Source organism: Acyrthosiphon pisum, chromosome A3, assembly GCF_005508785.2.
Source record: "Acyrthosiphon pisum isolate AL4f chromosome A3, pea_aphid_22Mar2018_4r6ur, whole genome shotgun sequence".
Classification (NCBI taxonomy): Eukaryota; Metazoa; Arthropoda; class Insecta; order Hemiptera; family Aphididae; genus Acyrthosiphon; species Acyrthosiphon pisum.
The window spans coordinates 24303257-24324625 of NC_042496.1; the positions used below are offsets into that span (position 1 = coordinate 24303257).

The 21369-nt window shown below is 28.3% G+C and overlaps 3 protein-coding genes across 4 annotated transcripts in view; 1 reads left to right on the forward strand and 2 right to left on the reverse strand.

Moving 5' to 3' along the window:
• LOC100573020 overlaps nucleotides 1-5204 on the forward strand; it is a 36245-nt gene extending 31041 nt beyond the window's left edge. For both annotated transcript variants that reach the window (XM_029491380.1, XM_029491379.1), the window contains exons 15-20: nucleotides 419-530; nucleotides 1840-2274; nucleotides 4298-4415; nucleotides 4488-4648; nucleotides 4720-4868; nucleotides 4930-5204. In XM_029491380.1, coding sequence (XP_029347240.1) covers nucleotides 419-530; nucleotides 1840-2274; nucleotides 4298-4415; nucleotides 4488-4648; nucleotides 4720-4868; nucleotides 4930-5119 — 1165 coding nt within the window. In that variant the 3' untranslated portion in view covers nucleotides 5120-5204. The remainder of the gene's footprint in view (nucleotides 1-418; nucleotides 531-1839; nucleotides 2275-4297; nucleotides 4416-4487; nucleotides 4649-4719; nucleotides 4869-4929) is intronic.
• On the reverse strand, nucleotides 5196-12081 carry LOC100161888 (dehydrodolichyl diphosphate synthase-like). The gene is given in 5 exon segments (NM_001162036.2): nucleotides 5196-5481; nucleotides 5556-5740; nucleotides 6616-6764; nucleotides 10195-10356; nucleotides 11588-12081. Coding segments are annotated over 5 exon segments (864 nt in total). The 5' UTR covers nucleotides 11749-12081; the 3' UTR covers nucleotides 5196-5274.
• A 3139-nt stretch (nucleotides 12082-15220) lies between these two features.
• On the reverse strand, nucleotides 15221-18973 carry LOC100164640 (dehydrodolichyl diphosphate synthase complex subunit DHDDS-like). Its single transcript, XM_001949799.5, has 6 exons — nucleotides 18676-18973; nucleotides 18084-18264; nucleotides 17465-17614; nucleotides 16585-16733; nucleotides 16198-16382; nucleotides 15221-16124 (listed from the first exon to the last, which is right to left on the reverse strand). Exons 1-6 carry the CDS (start codon nucleotides 18722-18724, stop codon nucleotides 15918-15920), a joined length of 921 nt encoding a protein of 306 aa, XP_001949834.1. The 5' UTR covers nucleotides 18725-18973; the 3' UTR covers nucleotides 15221-15917.
• Nucleotides 18974-21369: the final 2396 nt, after the last annotated feature.

Consider the following 21369-nt stretch of genomic DNA (forward strand, 5'->3'; position numbering starts at 1 on the left):
AATAGGTATATTGTAATTGTATTTTCGTTATTTTTTTATATCGATACAGTAAAACTGATAATATAAAATATAAAAATATAAAATTACTTACATTTTATTATGTAACATTTATATGTAGGTAATACTATTGTTATTTCATTATTATTTTTATTATTACATTTTATTGTTAAAGGTTGATTTTATGATAAAACTGATTATACAGTAGACTACCCTTTAAAATACTAAAAAAATTACTATCTTCAGTATGGTACACTTGCCAGTTGCCCCTAATCTCCCAACAAAAAGTGGGCCGTTAAAAAAGTATTTTCCCGGGCTGATCCGAAATACCAATCCGTCCCTGCATCCAGTTTACCATTATTAATATTCAATTATATCTATGCAAGAAATATGAAATTCTAATTATATTCTTGTTCTTTAGGGCCATACCTGGCGGTGTTGCTTTGCTGGGCATCTATTCGCTTGCCAACTATTTCACGTTCATTCCTCCAGAAGACAGTTGTGGTCTGGTATTGTCCCTGTCGCCGTTGCAGGTTTGTCTTCGAATACTTACATAACATATTTTGTTCTATTACCTGCATTATTATGTGTATACATACAATACACAAGCCGATAAATATATTATACCTGGTTTGTTTTTAAGTGTATGTGATGAACGGGAGGGAGGTAGAGGTTATGAGGTTATATTATGCCAGGTATATAATATAATAGCCACCTACACAAGAAAAAAAATAATTCGAACGTCCGTGTATACTTGATACTTCAATACTTGATATTAAATTCTCGTAAAAATGATTTCAAAAGACGCATATTAAATTGGTTATTATAATATATAGGTACCTATAGTACTAGGTACATATTGATATTAATGTATAACCTATCTATTCTCAAGGAATCTTATAATCTTTATATAGGTAATATATTATATACAATATACATATGTGTAATCTGGGGACTGAGAGTCAAATGGGAAGGGTGGAGAGTTTACCTCGTCCCCTTTGATATTTTATAGTGGGATCAAACATACCTATCGTTTTAAGCTCTAATTAGCTAAATTAATTAATTAATTAAACTAAATAACTACAATGTAAATTAAGATATTAAGTACATTAACTATAAGTAGAGAATTATTTAACTAGTTAATTCCCATCTTTAAATATTGATAAAATAAATTAAAGTTATACATAGGTAGGTATAATAATAATAGGTTTAGCACTAACTTTATATATTTTCACTAACCTTACAATTCTACAATACTTCAAGGACCACTATTTATTTTAGTGTCAACATAGATTTAGTTTTGTTATTGGTAAATTAGTTGTGGGGTAGAAGGGCGTCACTTCCTCCCCACTACACTTTTAAACACAATAGGTAAAAAATATTGTATGTAACCTACATAAAATATGCAACGCCCCCCCTCCCCAAAAAAAAAAAAAATTTAAAAAAATATCAACTCCCAGTTTCACCAATTTGTATAATATATAGGTACCTATATATACCAATATAATATACCTATTTTATGTATATTAAAAAGATAGACTTAATTACGTGGTTTACTCATAGGTGGTACCTATATATACTGCACCCTGCATATTGTGCCAACGTACTGTTATTACGATTTACGATTATTCAATATTTTAGCTTTTACCTTACCTATCTATTTCGTATTATAATTGAGTATTGGTTTTTATATAAAGATTTAATTTTATTAAGTGCACGACAGCCCACGTTTTTTTATTTATGGTCCCTTAGCACTCTGTCAGTGTGAATTGCAACCACTGAACCTACCTACTGCACGTGAAAAGCGCGTGTCCAATACATTACTCGTAATTACCTGTACAGGTGGTTCCCGTGTTCGTCCAAGAGGGAAACACGATACACATCACGATGAACCACTACGACCAGACGCTCTGGGGCCTGATCGCGCATTACGCGCGCATCGCGGATGGCAACCAAGAGATATCGTTCAAGCTGAGCCACTCGAACCGCGAGCGGAACATCACCATCACCAATGGGTACTGGAGGCTGCTGCGGTTCGAGGGGTCGTTCATACTGCCGTCCCGCAAGTCCGGCGCCCTGCACCCGCCGCCGCCGTTGCACGGACAGGCCACCGTGTCGTGGGGCTACCACGATTCGGCCACCACCATGCTCGTGTCCATCAAGCCGGAGAACGCCCGCGAGGAATGGCCCGAACAGTGCGTCATCGATTCGCCCACGTGCCTGCAGACCGCCAGCGACATTTCCACCAGTCAAATCATATCGCTGCAATTCGTCAACGTGAGCATACATTATTATAAATTATAATGAATGTTAATATTATTATCCGAACACGACACTATATTGTAGGTAATCATATATTATATTAATAATAATTAACACATCCGGCTTTTCCGGAAGATTTGACGGCTCTCGATAATAGATCGATCAAATCTAGGTGTATAATGATATTGTGTAGCCGGGTAGGTACCTACCGATGGTTTAAATGACTGACGGTCAACAGATCTAGGGGGAGGGGCGAACCGAGGCCCATGCCCCGGGCGATAATTTAAAATTTTAAACTCATAAAGCATATACCATAGGAGCGTGTTGTGCTCCGGTTTAAATCATTTGTAGATCCGGTACTGACCATCAAATCATCCTAGTTCCGGCTGTTACCCAACAGGTGTCATGTGTATGATATAATATATTACCTATTATTAATGTTATGTGTCATCGTATAGAGCGATTCTATTACCGCTGTACGTCCCATCGATATTTCCGAATATCCTTCAACCCAACTGTTAGAATAAGTGCTCTCTAACGCCTCTAACTTTTATAATGAGTCATCGAATGTCGACTGTAGGCTGTAGCTGTGTATGTATATGCAGTGATAAATCAATCGCCCATACTTATTAGTTATTATGTTATCTAGTATGATATAGTTATTAGTTAGGTACCTATACCAATTACCTGCGCGTTACAAATATATTTCGTCACGTTAAAATATTAATAATGGTAAAACCGTACCTATAACTATGCGGCTGGAAGTGGATGATGCTAGATGCTATGCCATACAGAAATTATCGTACAAGACCAAAAATCGACTGATTGAAAATATAATGACAAAAAATAAGATCAAATCCTAAGTGGTTATAAAAGTTGACCGAGAAAATGAGTGCGCTCGTACCGTCGTGATAAATATAAAATAGGTACCTACCTACCTAACTGTATTGTGTCTATTGTGGTAAATAGATATAATAGTATACTAAGTTATGACTTATGACTTAATAACTTAATAAAGGTTATCAAACAGCTTAATGAAATATAACATTATAGCATATTCTTCTATAGATAAATAGATTTCTGTTAGAAACAATTATTTACTATAGGTAGATTGGTAGATATATCTCTATAGAGGTAGGAACTAGGACAGGCTCAAAAGGGTTTATCAACTCTTTCAGTATAGTTGTAATAATACATTTTAGCTTCAAAAGTCGCATACGATATACCTATCATCTAAATTATTATCATAATAATATTATATTTTCAATTTTGTCTTTAACATTCCAAACAAATTTGATTTTACATTCCCGAGTATAAAACAAATATACAAGAGATATCGTATACTGGGTCGTATTCCATTTAACGTAAAACACTTATTATTTCAGAAAACACTGACGTTTTTAAAAATATTTCTTGTACATAACATTACGTCGACACAAAACTAAATTTTTTACCGTTGTTGTATTGTTCAAGTTTTTTACTCTTCTAAATGACAACACACGTATTTAATTCCATAGGCTAGGCCAGGCGAAATATTATTCTGATTTCAGAGTATTTTGATCTATAAAATTATAAAAATCAAATTTCGTACAATTAATTTATTAGTTATAACTTATAGGTATATTATTTTAAAGTTTAGGTGGGTGAAATAGTGGAGAGTGGACCAACATTAAGCGAGGTACAACATACAACTCCACTCCGCTCACCACACCTCTTAAATTATCAGTCCAAAATTCGAGTTTTACACAATAACATACTTAAAAAAATAATCTGTTCTAGAATGAGGAATTAAAATCACATTGCCATTAAGGAAAGTAAAAAATTTGAAATATAAAGACGATAAAAAATAATAAAGAATGTTGTTTTTTAACAAGTTAAAAACTTAAAAAAATTGAAAAAAAAGGTACTCCTATTTGTAAAAAGTGAGTAGTTTTTGAAATAATGAATAAAAAACGTTAAATGAATCATCAGGTATACTAATTAAAAACCAAAACTTGTTTTAAACAGCAATAATCACACATTATTAAACTAATTCTAGCTGCCAAGTTGGATGATAATTACGATGCATTCATTGTTTTCTGATTTTGTAATGGACGAAGGTAATATGACCACCGTCAAATTTACATTTCCAACTAAACTCCCTTGGACTACCCGGGGTGAGTATTTAATTTTAATAAGTAATACAAATTTAAATGTACAAAAAGTAAACTTAAAACGTGTGGCTTTAGGCATCTGCGCAGTTAACTCTGTGACGGCGTTGAGTTTGGATAATTCAACAACACACAATTTCAAGTTGAATCAAGACTGCTACACAATAGCATTAGCAGACTGTTCTTCATTGTCTCGTTTTATAGTAGGCATTAAAATGAACACTATTAATTCAACTTTGGTGAGTATAGAATTATACATTTTTCATTATATTGGTATTGTATATGAAATCTTGAATTTATGTTTTTGTAGAGTGTGCGAATATTGACACAAAACAGTGTAATGGACATGGTTCAAGAGAATTCTGACATAAAAATATACATTAATGGAACTGAAATTGAAGTCACCGCAACTGGAATTCAATACCCACCGAAAAATAAAGATGATATTTTTATTTATAGGTACACTATTTTTGACTTTAGGACTTTAATAAATATTTATTATAAAAATAAAAACTTTTAGGGCGAAAAAATGGGATGAAGAAATGACTGATCTTGAAATTAATTCTGGAATAACAGTTCAACATTATGGTCATACGGTCATTATGTTGGTTGAAAGTAAATTGCGTGGATTTACATGTGGTTTATGTGGAAATTTCAACAGTGAAAACAGTGACGAATTAAATGAAACACCAAAATGTGTACAATTGTAAAAAAAATAGACTTATTAAAAAAATAATATTTAAAATATTGTATAACTTTCATATATAAATAAATGTACTACATACATAATAAATACGTACATATATAATTATTATGTAAATAAATTAAAATTTTATAAATTAAGAAAAAAACAATAATAATATTATCACGCAATTGTATAAAGACTATTTAACCGGTTCTGCTGTACATTCTCAACAAATTTTTCAGCCCTTGAACTCAATCTTTTAGGTGGTAATTTATAACGTATAAATGCTCTAAAATTGCTTTGGTACATGAAAATAGCAATCATAAAGTCCCACGCAGTAAATTCTGGCCATAAGACTGGTGTAAAATAAATGTAGCTGTAAGAACACTGAAAAAATATAAAAAAAATAGTTGAAACAGCAGTTTCTCTACTAAACAAATTTGCAAAACCTACTAATTTACCTGCCATATCATGAAATCGCTCAGTCTAGTCTCACCAGATGTGCGTATTAATAAATCAGGTGGTGGGGACGGATAAGTGTACATACAATTATCTAAAATTTCAACTGATAAATCTGATTCCTCCAAATCATTATTTTTAATACCAAGAGATATTTTGTTGAATGCATTTGTTAATTCATCATGTCCTGAAAAAAAAATGGTTACAATATTATTAATATATACATTAACATGATAGTATATACATTATAATATTAAACATTATACTAGTATTTATAATCAATGATACCTAAATATCATTGTAGATTTATATAATGCAAATAAGTAAAATTAAATTATTAATAATACAATTTTAAATTAATTATAATCTAATAACAAGTACAAATTATACCTTGTTTTGTCAAACTTTTTTTTTATTTGTTCATTATTCACATATTATTTGACATTTAAGAATGATAGTAGATTTCAAAAAGTAAGTTAGGTTAAACATTATAACAGTAATTCCAAATAGCATAAAAAATCACTAAACATTTAATGAATCAATCAATAGTGAGCTAATGGCCCTTTAACAGTAATTTAGTGGCCCATGAATGGTCCATTAAATTGTATTGAACCATTAAATTAATCAATTTGTCATACAACCTGGCATAAGACTATTACATTGACTAACTGGTACCTATATCATTAAATTAATATTATAAATTATACATGAACATATGAATAAATGTTTGAAAAATAAATTAAACATACTATCAAACTTAATGATAAAAACATAATCTGTGTATTTTCATTGGATTTTCCAATATTTAAATTTTAATATTTTACAAACCCAAATCTTGTTTTAAATTTAAAACATGGTGAAAATAAACCAATCAGAGAACATAGATAATAATTTGCCTTAATATTTCACATCGGTTCAATTCACTTTAATCCAAAAACAAACAACCCTAAATTAATTCATATTAAGACAGGGACAACATATGTAGGTCCTCCTGTTCTTAATTTTATCCAATTATAATTTAAGTATAACATTTAAAAAGTAAATACAATTATTTTTACTAACCAGTATAAGAAAATGCAACATTTAAAAATGCCTTGTTGTTTTGTTTTGTTATAAGCATTGACTCTGCTATTAACTTAATCAAATCATCTGGTAGCTTTTTGATATTACCAACAAAATTAATACACACACCATGCTCATTCAACTTATCTCTAAAACAAAAATAAAACCATTCAATTATTAGTATAATTATTGTAAAATAAACTATTAAATTGATTAATATCTACGGTTTGAAAGTAATTATAAATAAATGGATGAACAATATTTTTTAATCAATTAATCAATGAGTTTGCAAAAACAATGCATCTTAATGTTATATTTAAAATAATATACTAGAAAGTACCCACATATTACATCATTATTGCGGATAGACATTGGACGTATTGATAAGGTACTTAGCAGAGCTAGATTTAAAACTTCTATCAAACAAGTTATCTATCAAAGACTAAAGTACCTATTAATATGGATACCATTATAGAACATAATATTATATGTGTTGTTAATAAGTAGATTGTACATCAGTCCACAATTGTCGAATAAAAAAAATGTATAGTTCATTGGTAACACATAGTTACTTTTTATTATTTATTTTATATTTTAAAAGATTTTTATAATTTATATAGCCTCAAAATTCTAATCCCTACTAATAAAATTATTTTAATCAATAAACATAAATAAATACTGAGTGAATAAATACAAAAGGGCTCACTACCATTTTTCCCTTTAATTATGCATTTATTCAGATTCTGTTTTTTTTTTAGGGGGGGGAGGGGGTGTGGATTTTTAAAAACAGCAGTCTGTAATCTTTTTGTATAATAATCCACTCCTTCAATATCTTAAATTTAATTGACAACTATAAAGCTAATGAAATCATTGTCAACTAGTGAGTCATCAAAATAATAATCAACAAATTAACATAAAAATGTTGAACCAATTAAATATTTAATTTTTATTAGTTTTTAAAAAATCTATATGTGTTGTTCGTAAAACAATTTGCATAAGTATTATACATTGTATCTTTCAAAAAAAAAGTATGTCAAGCAAAAATCTTTAATGAAGGCAATTTTAAAACTAGTACTGGATGGCTAAATAGGCATAAGTTTCAAAAAAAAATTTACCACAGAAGAATTTTCTAACTTATTTTGAATAATGCTCATCCACATGAAATAAAAAATATAGATAATGCAATTAAAGTTATGTTTCTACCGCCAAATTATACTTCTTTACTTCAACCTATGGATCAAAATATTATAAAAATTTAAAACCTCAATAAGAAAAAAATGTAATAAAAACATGTTTACATAAGTGAATACCATATATAAGAATATATAGAAGCAATTTGTAATACATATTTAATGATTGACAAAGACATTTTGACACATTAAAATTTAAATTAACACAAAAACTAAAAAGTAAAAACAGACAACAACATATCAGAAAACTATCAAACTGTTCAAACATTTTCTAGCTTCTGATGCCAAAACATACATGTATATTGTATTGTAAGAGCAGAAAAAATGGTTTATCAGATCCACTGACAAACAACCCATATTAAGAGGACGTTATACCGACATATATTATCTTCATTTTACAAATGTGTAACATATAAAATGGTATGCTAAGCAGATCACATTAAGCTTCAGTTAGCTTAAAAATAAGAATGAATTGACCTTCTATAAAATGTATAGGTAAGATTATTATTCAAGGTATCTCATAGGTTTTTTGATATATTTTAATTTTAATGAGTTTTGAGTATTTTAAGATGTACAAATAGTTAAATTTTTTAAAATACTCATAACTTGCTTTAAAATTAAAATATAATAAAAAAACCTAAGAGATGCCCTAGATAATCATTTTACCTTTAAATTTTATAAGAGGTCAATCACTCTAATTTTGTAAGCCAACGGAATTAAACGTGATCTTCTGAGCATAAAGTTTGCCATGTTATGCACTTCTAAGACAAAGACAGCAAATGTCGGTGTAACATCCTCTTCAAAAAATTGCAAAACACCACGTTTGTAAAACCAAACCAAACAAAAAGAATACTGTCCCATTTATTACAATAATAATAAAACCAATGAAACATATTTGTACATTTCTTATGTATAATATTTATATAATAAGATATACTAAATTTGGTTTACTACTATTTATAAATAGTATTATAAATAATTCATAATTGTAAGAAATTAGTAAATTAAAATGTAATAGGTAATGTGATTTATGATAAAATGTTAGGTAGTATTTTTATTGCATATTTTATTTAAAATTTTTTTTGTTTATTTGTTTATTGAAGGAACAATTAGAATTTAAACTCAATATATAAGTTATATATTAAATATAAATAATAATATAATATTATTATATTATTATATTATATTGTATGTATATATTAATATTATAATAATAATATTTAAATATTAAAATATCCAAACATTTTATGGTAAGAACATTATTTGTGTTTTGTTGGAAGTTTTTTTTACGATCATTCAGTTTTTAAGTGAGTTATGCGTGTATAATAAATTTAAAGTAATAATGCTCACAAAAACTAACTTAAAAACTGAATTATCGTAAAAAAACTTCCATCAAAATACAGATAATGTTCTAACCATCAAGATTCATAATAGGTCAATTCACTCTAATATATAAGCTAACGGCATAAGGCTTGAACTGCTGAGCGTAAATTTGGTATGTTCCTCGTTTGTAAGATAGAGACAACACATGCGGGTGTGGCGTGCTCTTAATTTCAAAAATACAACTAACATGAGTAAAATCATGGTGTAAATTAGGTCATTGGACCACTGTCCAACCCATTTTTATCTCCATAGGACATTCCTCCTTAAATATATAAAAATTGTAAGTATTTAAAAATATATTCAAGAATATTTAAAATTTACAAAAATCAGAATTTAAATAAATGCATTATTAAAGGTTAAAAATGGGCTACGCGCATGCAGACTGACGGCAGAGACTGTTCCGAAGACCCATTTCCCCCACTTTACAACATTATACACACTAATAGTATTACTATATAACATTGCTGACCGTTGATGGTCGTGATCGTGCAACGTCGACATGTCAAATAGGTAGGAGATGCGCGTATTCGACCACGATTTGGTCAGGACACGGGTTACTTCTCTCTATATAATAGAGTGAACATTTTTGTTACACTGTTTGAAAAGAATAATTTAACTATATAGAATAAATTTAGGTTTAAGTTTCTAAACAAAGTATTTATAATCCTTAACATGAAATAGTCTCATATCTCGTTTACTTCGAAAATCATTAATTCAAAACTATATTATATCATTGATTATATTAACCTGATATAGCAGTCAGTGGATTAACCTAGACAATTTTTGAATGTGCCCTACCTAAAAATTGGGCACATTGGGCCATTTCTGGATACCCTGAATTGTTTATAAAAATATTAAAATCTTTGGCTAAATGTATAGAAATGTACAGACATTAATATGTATCAATGTTTTCATAATTTTACATTTAAATTGATATTATCAAATATGAAATAATATAACTTAAAATTATGATATTTCATTTTTAACAGTAACTAAAATATATTACTTTTCTTCCAAAAGTCTTTTAAATTTTTCTCTGGCCAGATCAAATAATGCATCAATTTCTTCTTGTGTTCGCTTGAAGTTATCTAAACTGAACGCATACACAGTAACTTCTTTTATACCTAAATGCAAGCACCACTGCAATGTTTCAGCTAATTTGTCAAACCTATAAAAATATATACATAATTAATAATTATAGACAATATTATACAGGCATATTTGGTTAGATATGACAGTTAATTATTTATTAGAAGTACTATATTACTTGGCCGTCTTAGCAACTCAATAGAATTCTAAATTTAAAAATATACATATATCATATTATAATGTACCTATGTCCTATATATATTTAATACTTACTATAATACTGTAGAAAAATAACTAGGTACATTATGAAAGATATAATACTCAAAATATTATATAATTAAACAGATAAAAACTATAAATCACAATAAATCTGTGAAACTGACAGCTAATGTAGCAATAATATTAGTGTTTAATAAATCTTTCAACCCATATCATTTTAAAAATAAAAGTTCCAAATCATAAAAATTGAAACTCTAAACTATCTTAAATATAGCATTTAAAAATAATGACTATCTAAATATGATTATTATATGCTAACTGTAAATACCAAATTTCAAATATATTTTTAAGTTAAAACTTAAATTAGGCAAAAATAATTAGTTCCTAAATTGGATATTTCAGCAAAAAATAACAATTTTAACAAAATCACTGAATTTCTAAGTTGATGATTATTGATTAATAACATAGGTAGGTACCAACTAGAAAAATATTTTAGTTACAAAATATTATTTTTTGCAAAAAATATATTGAATGTACATCAATGAATTTATTGATCAATTTACCTTTAGTACATATAAAGTGAATAAAATATGCCAATATCTCATAAGTAGCTTGAGTTTACAGCATTTAAACCATATTATACTTCATAGGCGTAGAACCTAAACAAGCCTAACCGAAAATTACTTAGGTTTGTTATATGAAGCTTTCAAAGTGCTCATAAGCTGATCCGGATTTAGTAAACAAGCACATTTATAAAATCTTAATGACTTAGTCTGTACATATAAATAAACCTCAGACCGAAAAATATAACTTAGCTGTACAACGTAATATAGGTACCTATTTCAAAAATACTAACTCACTATTACTCACTACTACTCACAAACACATTGTATATTATATAGAATAATAGGTATGCCCATATATTAGAAAATTAAAAAATTTAACTAAATAAATCTATGCAAATTTGATTATACTATATTAAAACTAATGACAAAGAAAAATAATACGTAGATATATTATGATGGAACATAAAGCAAATCAGACGCTACTAAAATGTTATTAAAATAGTACTTTTAGACTTTCCAACTCACCCTCGTACATGTCCTTCTTGCTTGGCAACACTTTTTTTCTTCGCATAACGTCTATTACCGTCCATTATAAATGCCACATGTTTCGGGATCTCTCCATACGTTAGAATTTGGGCGCAACAGCGTTGCATCCATGTCATAGAGTTGTCGCGTATCCAAGACATGGCCGGCTGTGTGAGAAACAGAACATCTAAGCCATTGTACGAACGCTGCAAGTTTATAACCGTGCAGTTGACCTTTGACCGGTATTTTATCTAGGTATTTTCTTCAAAAAGTACATTATTATGCACTAAATTTAATAACGATCAAATTTAATGTACGCCCAATTAATAATAGTGCCGAGCGCATGTATAAAACAAGAAGAACGAGTAGGTATTATGAATTATTATGGACACTATTTGTGAAGAGAAAAAAACCTGAGACAAAGTACAAAAACCGGAATACGTTTAAAAACTAAAAAGCGCCTGTTGATTTAATATATTTATATTATTTATACTGAACTACCGAAGTCAAGGTGGTCGTGGCCCGTAAATTTAATGTTATCACAATAATATTTAAAACACGAAAATACGAAATTGATAAAACGTTACAAAACTTGGTACTTGAGATATAAAAACCAAACCTAGAAAAATATCTGATACGTGTTTCAAGTTGGATGGGTAAGACCAAGGGCGTCGATAATTAATGGTAAACTGGCGGCACTGTAATTCGCGACTGCCACATTAATAATTATTCGTGAACTGTATGAAGAGACAAGACGTTGTAGTAGACGACGTACCAGCCATAAATTATTTATAGGTAATTTATTATTATGATTTATGAACTTTTCGACTTTCGTAGGTTACGACTCGCGACCACCAATTATTAAAATATGCTCAATTACATCATTCTTAATTCGTGGTTTTATCTTGTATCACGAGTACCTATAAAAATTAATGGTTGTGGTGTTTGTGTTGTACACTTATTGTAGCCATATAACGGATGAAGGGTGAAACTACGTCGAGTCGGCCCGGTCAATGGCTGGATAACACACTAAAATTTAAAATTTAAATAAAAAACGTGTCGTTTTATTTTCATTATTTGGCATGTCCTCATAAAATTTTCTAGTTTCACCTATGGACTATAGTTGTACAGTTTTAGGTACATAGGCATTGGCACAAATAGGTGGGGACTTGGGGGGACTTAGTCCCCCTCACATTTCTGTCAAGTCCCCCCAGTTCAAAAGTCGATAATTAGTACTGAGCATAATATATAATTTTTAGAAAATATAGGAGGGGCTTTAGTCCCCCCCCAAAATAATTTGTCTATTTGCGCCTATGTTAAACATAGGTACTCCAGGTCTGTCCTACTCGTGCATATACTCTATAGTATAAATTATAAAGCACAGTTTCAACAATAATATTCAGTGGGGTTTTTGAGGTTATACGGATTAAGAGGATACCCATTTACCATTAGGAGAATTATCGTATATACTCCGTGAAAATAGTATAAATACGGAGGTATATGCTTGTAGGGTTAGTAGGTAGGTATACCTACCTTAAAATTCAAAATAATAAAGCAATAGTTACGCGTATTCTATATTATTATTTATTGTCATATTATGGCATTTAATTAGAACCGTGTATTAAAAATTTAGAATTGGTTATTACCACGTAAAAGTGTACAATAGGTACGTATTGGTATTTGGTATTATTGGTAGGTATTATAGTTATTCATTGTTCATGACCGTGAATATTGAAATTTTTTTAGTAAACCGCTTGAGTTGCCGCCACAGAGTAGGTAATAATAGAATTTCTAAGAGAATTATCAAGTTGAATGTTATAAAAGTAAAAACTTTAAATCTGACCTGTGAAAAATAAAAATGTAGGAACAAAACCAAGTAACAAAAAATGTGTTTTTATAAAGCTTGGGGATTTGTAAATAGATGACATGAGAGCCTCGCAAATAGCGAAGTGAGCTACTTTTTGAAAGGTTGAATCTCATGGTTTTGCGATTTTAAATTCATTGCATATATCGTCATATTTGTATCATTGAATTAAGATCATAAATTAACGTATAGATTTTTTACGAAAAAACCACTGATAATATTATATTTTTATGTATATTGTATTAGGTATTATACTGTGTACTATAATTAGTGTCTATTATATAATAGTAATAATAATTTATATATTATAATAGTCATGTAGACTATAGATTGCAGGCCTTAAGCACGGTATAATGAATACAATTTATTAATCTATATATAAAAGATATTAAATATAATTTTCTTTAAATTCAATGCCCCGGGCGCCGTTGGTATAATGGTATTCTTAAGTTTATGGAAAATAAAAATAAGTCATCTACATAAATTATGACGTATAAATTATAACATATTTTAGAAAAATAATAACAGATATTACACAGTCATTCGTAAATTCGTTGTTAATTTTAACACGTTGAACGCCGGTTTCAACAAGTAGTTGATACGAGGAACTATAGGCGCCCATGGCCGGTGTCAACGGTGGTGCTTAATTTTTGGGGAAATGTTTGTCAGAAACAATTAATTCAGGAAAATATTTTTGATGGAATACTCTTTTATGATGGATATTAATTGATTTGTTTTTTTTTCAAAAGTCGCTTATTCCAGTGTTTATTAAAAAATGACTTATTTTTGGAAAAGGGAGTTTAATCCAAAATCAATTTTTTTAAGCTTAAAGAAAACTGTAAACATTTTATGAAAAAAACTTTGGGTATCAGAAATTCAAAGAAAAAAAAAGAGCCGTTCTCAAAAATAAGAAAAATGTAAGGCCCGTTTTTAATTGAAACCCTCAATTTCTTTTCAAAAACAGAAACCAATAGTAAGTAATGTAACCAGGGACTGGAACTGAACCTAAAAGAACTGGTTCTGGAACCGGAACCTTTAAAATATTAAGAACTGAAACCTTTTTTTTAATAAATAAAGTACCGAACTGAACCTAATTTTTAAATTAAATAGGTTCTTTTAGGTTCAGAATCGTTTTTTGAATACAATGATATATATTGATATTATATCATTGAATTCAAATTTAATACAATCCATTATACAGTGCAACTTGTAAGTTGTAACCTACTGTACAGCAGAGAAACATCCACTTACTCGATTTTTTTGGGTTTTTTTACTTTCAAAATTATAATGCCTATGTTATATGCATTTTTTGAAAGTAATATAAAAATGTAGCTGCATATTTTGATAATTTGGGTGCAACAATTAGTCCCGAAATCTAATCATATGTATTTTTTAGTATTATACACTTACTTATTTTTTAGACCACCCACAAAAAAATTGAAAATACACCACTGGTTAAATGTAATGTGTAGACTACATAGTGACGAATGTGGAGTGTGGTGTGTAAAATATAATAATATGTAAGCTCTGAGATTGAGATATGTAAGTATAAGATATGATGAACATTTCTACAAAATATGTTGTCATATTATGGTTCTATTTCAAATTTGACAGTAATATTATTATTACCTATTATAAAGACTGATGACATGAAGGAGAGTGAGTGATGTATAAAAAAACCTCAAGTTCCATTTCAAAAGTTAAGAAACCTCTCCCACCGAAAAAAAATCTCTTGGCTACGCACCTGAGTATAATACGACCTGCAATGGTAAATTGTAATCTATTTATTGTCTGGCGTCTGCCGTCTGTAGGTGATTTATAAAATAATTTATTAGATTAGACTAAATTGAATAGTTAATAATAATATATATCATATAATATTATATAACGATAAGTAATAATAGGTAAATACACACAATACAGTTCAGCGGGTTTATCATTATTCACTTATAAATTATAATGAAGAGGTCTTAATGAGTACCTAATCAGAAATATTAAAAGTTTAAACTTAAAATGTTTATTGTTTATTATTATATCCTGTACCTATTGCACGACTACTCGTATAGGTTCTCTATTTTCTCTATAGGTCCAGGTCTCTATATTGTGCTCTGGTGAATGGTGGATCCGTATCCGGACTACGGTGTCATATTGTCATTGTGGTATTGACACATCAAGATTTTCAAGAAAAAAAATTCTATACGTATTAGTACGGTGATATGTAATACTTCCGACTTCGTACTTATAGTAATTATGTAGATAGGTCATAGGTATGTAGTTATACCTACCAATATATTATACTGATCGTATAATCGTATCAAAGTTCGATACTTCGAGTCCGATACAGGTCAGTACTCAGTACGTAATGTAAAAAAACAAAAAATAAATAACAAATACGTAAATAAATAATTACTATGTAAATAAAATACATCTTGATAAATTAAGAAAAAAAAAACAATAATAATATTATCACGCAATGGTATAAAGAATATTTAACCGGTTCTGTTGTACTTTTTCAACAAATTGTTCAGCCCTTGAACTCAATCTTTTAGTAGGTAATTTATAACGTATAAATGCTCTGACATTTCTTTGGTACATGAAAATAGCGATCATAAAGTCCCACGCAGTAAGTTCTGACCATAAGACTGATGTAAAATAAATGTAGCTGTAAGAACACTGAAAAAATAAAAAAAATTAGTTGAAACAGCAGTTTATCTAATAAACATATATTCAAGAACTATTAATTTACCTGCCATAACATAAAATCACTCAGTCTGGTCTCACCAGATGTGCGTATTAATAAATCAGGGGGTGGGGACGGATAAGTGTACATGCAACTATCTAAAATTTCCACTGATAAATCTGATTCTTCCAAATTATTATTTTTAATACCATGAGATATTTGTTTGAATGCATTTGTTAATTCATCATGTCCTGAAAATAATTTAAATAATAGTTAGGTATGTACCTATAGGTAACCTATACCTATACCTATACCTAACCAGCTAAATCATAATACATAGGTATTATAGGTATTATAATTTATAAATTAGGTATAATATATAATATATTTTATTTTATCTAATAATGAATTAAGTGTTTGATTTAGAATTCAAATGCAATAATTTTAACTCACCAGTATAAGAAAATGCAACATTTAATGATATCTTATTGTTTTGTTTTGTTATAAGCATTGATTTTGCGAATAATTTAACCAAATCATCAGGTAATTTTTTGATGTTGCCAAAAAAATTAATACATACGCCTAGTTCATTCAACCTATCTCTAAAACAAAATTATAATAAATGTATAACTATAATATTTAAGTAATAACTAATAACAGAATTCAAATCAATAAACATAAATTATTATAATATATAGATTGGTATAGGTAATATATGTAACCTAAGCATAAATAGGCATCCGCCATCTACATTTTTAATTATTTTATCATAATAATATATTTTAATATTTTACTCATATACCAACTGGCTATTATAGTAAATTCATTTTTTTTTTACGATGGGGTAATTTAGCTATAAACAATAAATTTAGATTTATATTTCTAAATAAAATATTTATGCTTTGTTGCCATTAAAAATGTTAATGTCTAATGTATTGCTTACTTCTAGAATCATTTAAATTCAAAAACCATCCAAAACTAGATATATGTATAAGTAGAACTAGGTAATATAATAACCAGAAATGGTAGTGGGTGAATCAATCTAGACGATTTTTAGTCGGGTCAGGTATACTTTTCTACCCGCTGTGCCATCTGTGGACACCTTAAATTTATTGTACCTACCTGCAGGCTACCTATATATTATACCGAATAATATTAGTGTTCTTCTAAATGTATAGAAATATACAGATACGCTGTACTTTCCTAGATATAAAGGTTAAATGATGCACCAATATGTTATTGTTTTCCGTCTTTACATTTAAGTTCTAGATTAGGTAAGTATAGGTTGTTAATAATAAAAGTTAGCATTTTATCAGTCACTAAACTATATTACCTTTCTTCTAAAAATGTTTTTACTTCCTCAAACAATGCATCGATTTCTTCTCGGGTTCGCTTAAAGTTATGTAAACTGAATGCGTACACGGTAACTTCTTTTATACCCAAATGTAAGCACCATTGTAATGTTTCAACTAATTTGTCAAACCTATAAATAATACATAGATACATCATAATATGTCATATATATCATATAAATACAACCATTATCATATATTATTTATACAATTAGTTTTAATTACGGTTTACGACTTGCATCAATCGTGATAGCGCCAAATTACGTAAATTTAAATAATACAAATAGATTTCTGTTTAATCATTTTTATTTATTTATATGTTAAAAACGATTTTTAAGAGCATTTGTTTTAAGTTTTGTAATATCAGTAGTATAATACATTTATTATAATATATAGGTTAATAAATTAATAAAATTATAATATAAATATATCCTTGCCATTTCAATGTTACCTACGTCAAAGCGAATATAGGTATACCTAATAGATGACAATAGCTATTGACAGAGAAATTAAATAAAACAATGACGACCTAATGGTGAATACCGATGCAAAGCAGTAATATGATCACTTAAAAATATTTTAGAAAAAGTTCTAACTCACCCTTTTGCATAGCTTTCTTGCGCAGAAATACAATTTTTCTCGCCATAACTTCCATCCATAATAAACGCTACATGTTTTGGTATCTCTCCATAAGTTAGCACTTGGGTGAAAAAACGTTGCGTCCACGTCATGAATATGTCAGGTGTCCAAGACTTATCCGGATGTGTGAGACACAGAACATCTAAGCCATTGTACCGATGTTACACATTAATTACACGTACATGGTACATGAGCTAATCTTAGTTTATATCAACACCGACAACACCTACCTTTCGTATTCATAAATCTATATTGTTTTTAAAATTATATATTATTTTAATTGAATAATATAATAATTATTATTAATTAATAATATATTGGTAGTTGTTGAAGGTGGTGTATATTGGCGTACATTAAATTTTAAAAATGTCACGTCTTTCCAATGCGTTTGTAAAATAAATTAGAATATAAAAACAATTAAGTACTTAAGTACTAAATTTTAAAGTACAATACAGTTCAATCTAAATATACAGGGGTATATTGCATAAAACATAACTGTCAAAATGCGTAAGTAAAAATACAAAAACAATAAAAATAATAAAAATGTTCTTACTTTTTATCAAATTATCCCAACTCCATTTATTTGTTGTAATAGCTGTCATTTTGTGGCCATAAAACGCAATATCTTTAGCTTGTAAATTTTAAACAAATTATTAACTATAAAAATACAGCATTATTAATATTTTGTTATTTATGGTTTAAATTAATAAAATAATGTCTTAGAGGTAAGTCTTCAAATGTATCTATAGATCTACATATATAATAATCGCTAATATAATGCCTTAATATGAAATATATTTTTAATGAAAATCCACAGAACTTTAAGTTAGTACTATACTGCACTAGTCTATTTACGGTGTAGTACCTATACAATAACTAGATAAGTATATTATTCCATTAAAGTTTCTATATATTTTTATTCAACATCACGATCATCATTCATCACGCGTAAATATATACATAAATATATACATAAATTATATATATACAACATTTTGTATATAAATGTGTAATACATATATTATATATATATTGTTATATTTTGATCTGCTAATCAAAAGTGACTCAAAACTCATAAATTAGATTAGAAAAAAATTTAAGTTCATAATATTTGAATTGTCTTTTACCTATTAAAAATTGTGGTCGTTTGAATTATTTTATTATTCAGCATAATATCTAATCAGGTAGTTTTTTTTTTTACGAGAAACTAATACTCAATTGGATATAAATATATAATGGTACTATCGCTTAATTTATAATGTGTAATGAAAACAAAGTATTTTGATATGTTAGGTAATTATATACCGAGTGATTCACTAAGCATGCTCACCCCTGTTTTCTTCAATAGTGCAGCAATTTAAAATAATATGATTTTTGGAATTTTTAAACATACCTACCTACTTAGATACTATATTTTATCTTGAGATTTTTTGTATAAGAAGTTTCCTGTGTAGAATGTAGATACCTACAAACTTCTGTTTTTCAAATGAGAACCCCTTTTCTACTCTAAATTATTTAGCAGATAATTTTTCTGGAAATGTTGACATACCAAAATCAAAATTCAAACGAGTAGTTTTTGAGTTACTTTAGTGAAAAATAATTATAATATATAATATGTTATCATTATTACCTAGTATTTATTACTATCCAAATTTATGTCAGACTTGATTTCCATATAAACCCCCTCCTATCAATACATTTCTACAATATAATAATTAACATTACCTTATAAAATTATGCTGTATTTAATGTACTTATATACCTAAATATAGTAATCTTAATATATCTTTATGTGTTTTACTTTCACAATAGCTTATCACTTTATCTATTATAATTGTATATATCTATATAGTATATAGTATTATTGTATATTATGTGTATGTAAAACGGGTGGGTTAGGTACTCAAATATAGCTGTAGTTGTTTCTGGTAATATGGAACCAATCAACAAAGTACCTATATAGTATTATATCTAAATACCTAATACTATTAGGCTAATAGATAGTAGAATAGCAGATAGGTACGTAACTACGTAACTAAATATAATAATAGGTACCCTATAGTATGTGAGTCGTGAGTGATGGTGTGGTATAATATTTTCTGTGATATGTATTTTTTAATATTGACATACAAAACTGTAGGCGAGCACATAAAATATGCAAATGAGCATATATTATATTAGAACTGTTTATCAATAATTATCATAAATCTAAATAATCTAAAATACGGCTAACGCATGTATATGTAATTAGGTAGTAGGTACTACCTAGTACCTAATATGTAGGCTTTAGCTACTACTATTAAAAATATGTTTGAATTATTCAAATTCTATAAACAATATCTACCAACATTATAAACAATACAGCAAAATCAATAAAATTCACATGGGTATAATATTATGAAACGTGTAGATAGGTATTAATATATGAAATTCGTATTTGCTCAAGAACGGAAATCGGGGAGTGGCGAAGAGGGATTTAAGCATATACCATCAACAACAATTTCCAAGTATACCAACAATTTTTCCCAAATTTTCACGTGTTACCAATATTATTATTTTTGAGCATATATTGTACAACATCAGAACATTTGTGATTTTTTATTTATTTACAGACTAAATAAATAAATTAGATTCCATTTTAAAGGGAGCCATTCCATAATTAAAAAGATTTTATTTTATTAAATAAGTATTCTGATTTCTGGGTATTCAATTGAAAATGAAAAGTTGCTATAAAACACCTTTTTTATTTTTTGCTATTATAGAAATATTATAACTTATGTATGCTTATTATTAACCAACGTTCGACAACATTTACTGTTATTTATATATTATTGTATGTGACGTACAGAAAATTACAAAGATTGGATAGGTAGGTATGTTATATACGCTTATGTATTATATGCAGTATCATAATTTATAATAGGTATATATAAACTATACAGGTGATTCACTAAGAATGCTCACTCCGATTTTTCTTTAATACCTAATGATTTTTTTTCTTTATTCATATTCTGATTTTTAAGTAAGTACTTTAACTTTTTTTTTTGATTTTCAAGTTTTCAACACAGATGTTGGTTTACAGTTAATTTATTTTCTATTCAAACTGAAAATTCATTTGCCATTTTCTTTAGGATTTTAAACGAGGCAGTATTTGCATCTTTCTTAAACTGCGTGCTATGAAGGAGTTATGGTGTCAACGAGCTGTTATAGGTATTCCCCTCTTGGCCATACCATAGAACAATATAAT

Coding starts and splice junctions, on each gene's coding strand:
- LOC100164640 (XM_001949799.5), bottom strand. CDS start 18,724: ATGACAGCTATTACAACAAATAAATGGAGTTGGGATAATTTGATAAAA. Junction 18,265..18,675: donor TTGGGATAATTTGATAAAAA/GTAAGAACATTT, acceptor ACAATGGCTTAG/ATGTTCTGTGTCTCACACAT. Junction 16,125..16,197: donor GTGATTTTATGTTATGGCAG/GTAAATTAATAG, acceptor TTATTTTTTCAG/TGTTCTTACAGCTACATTTA.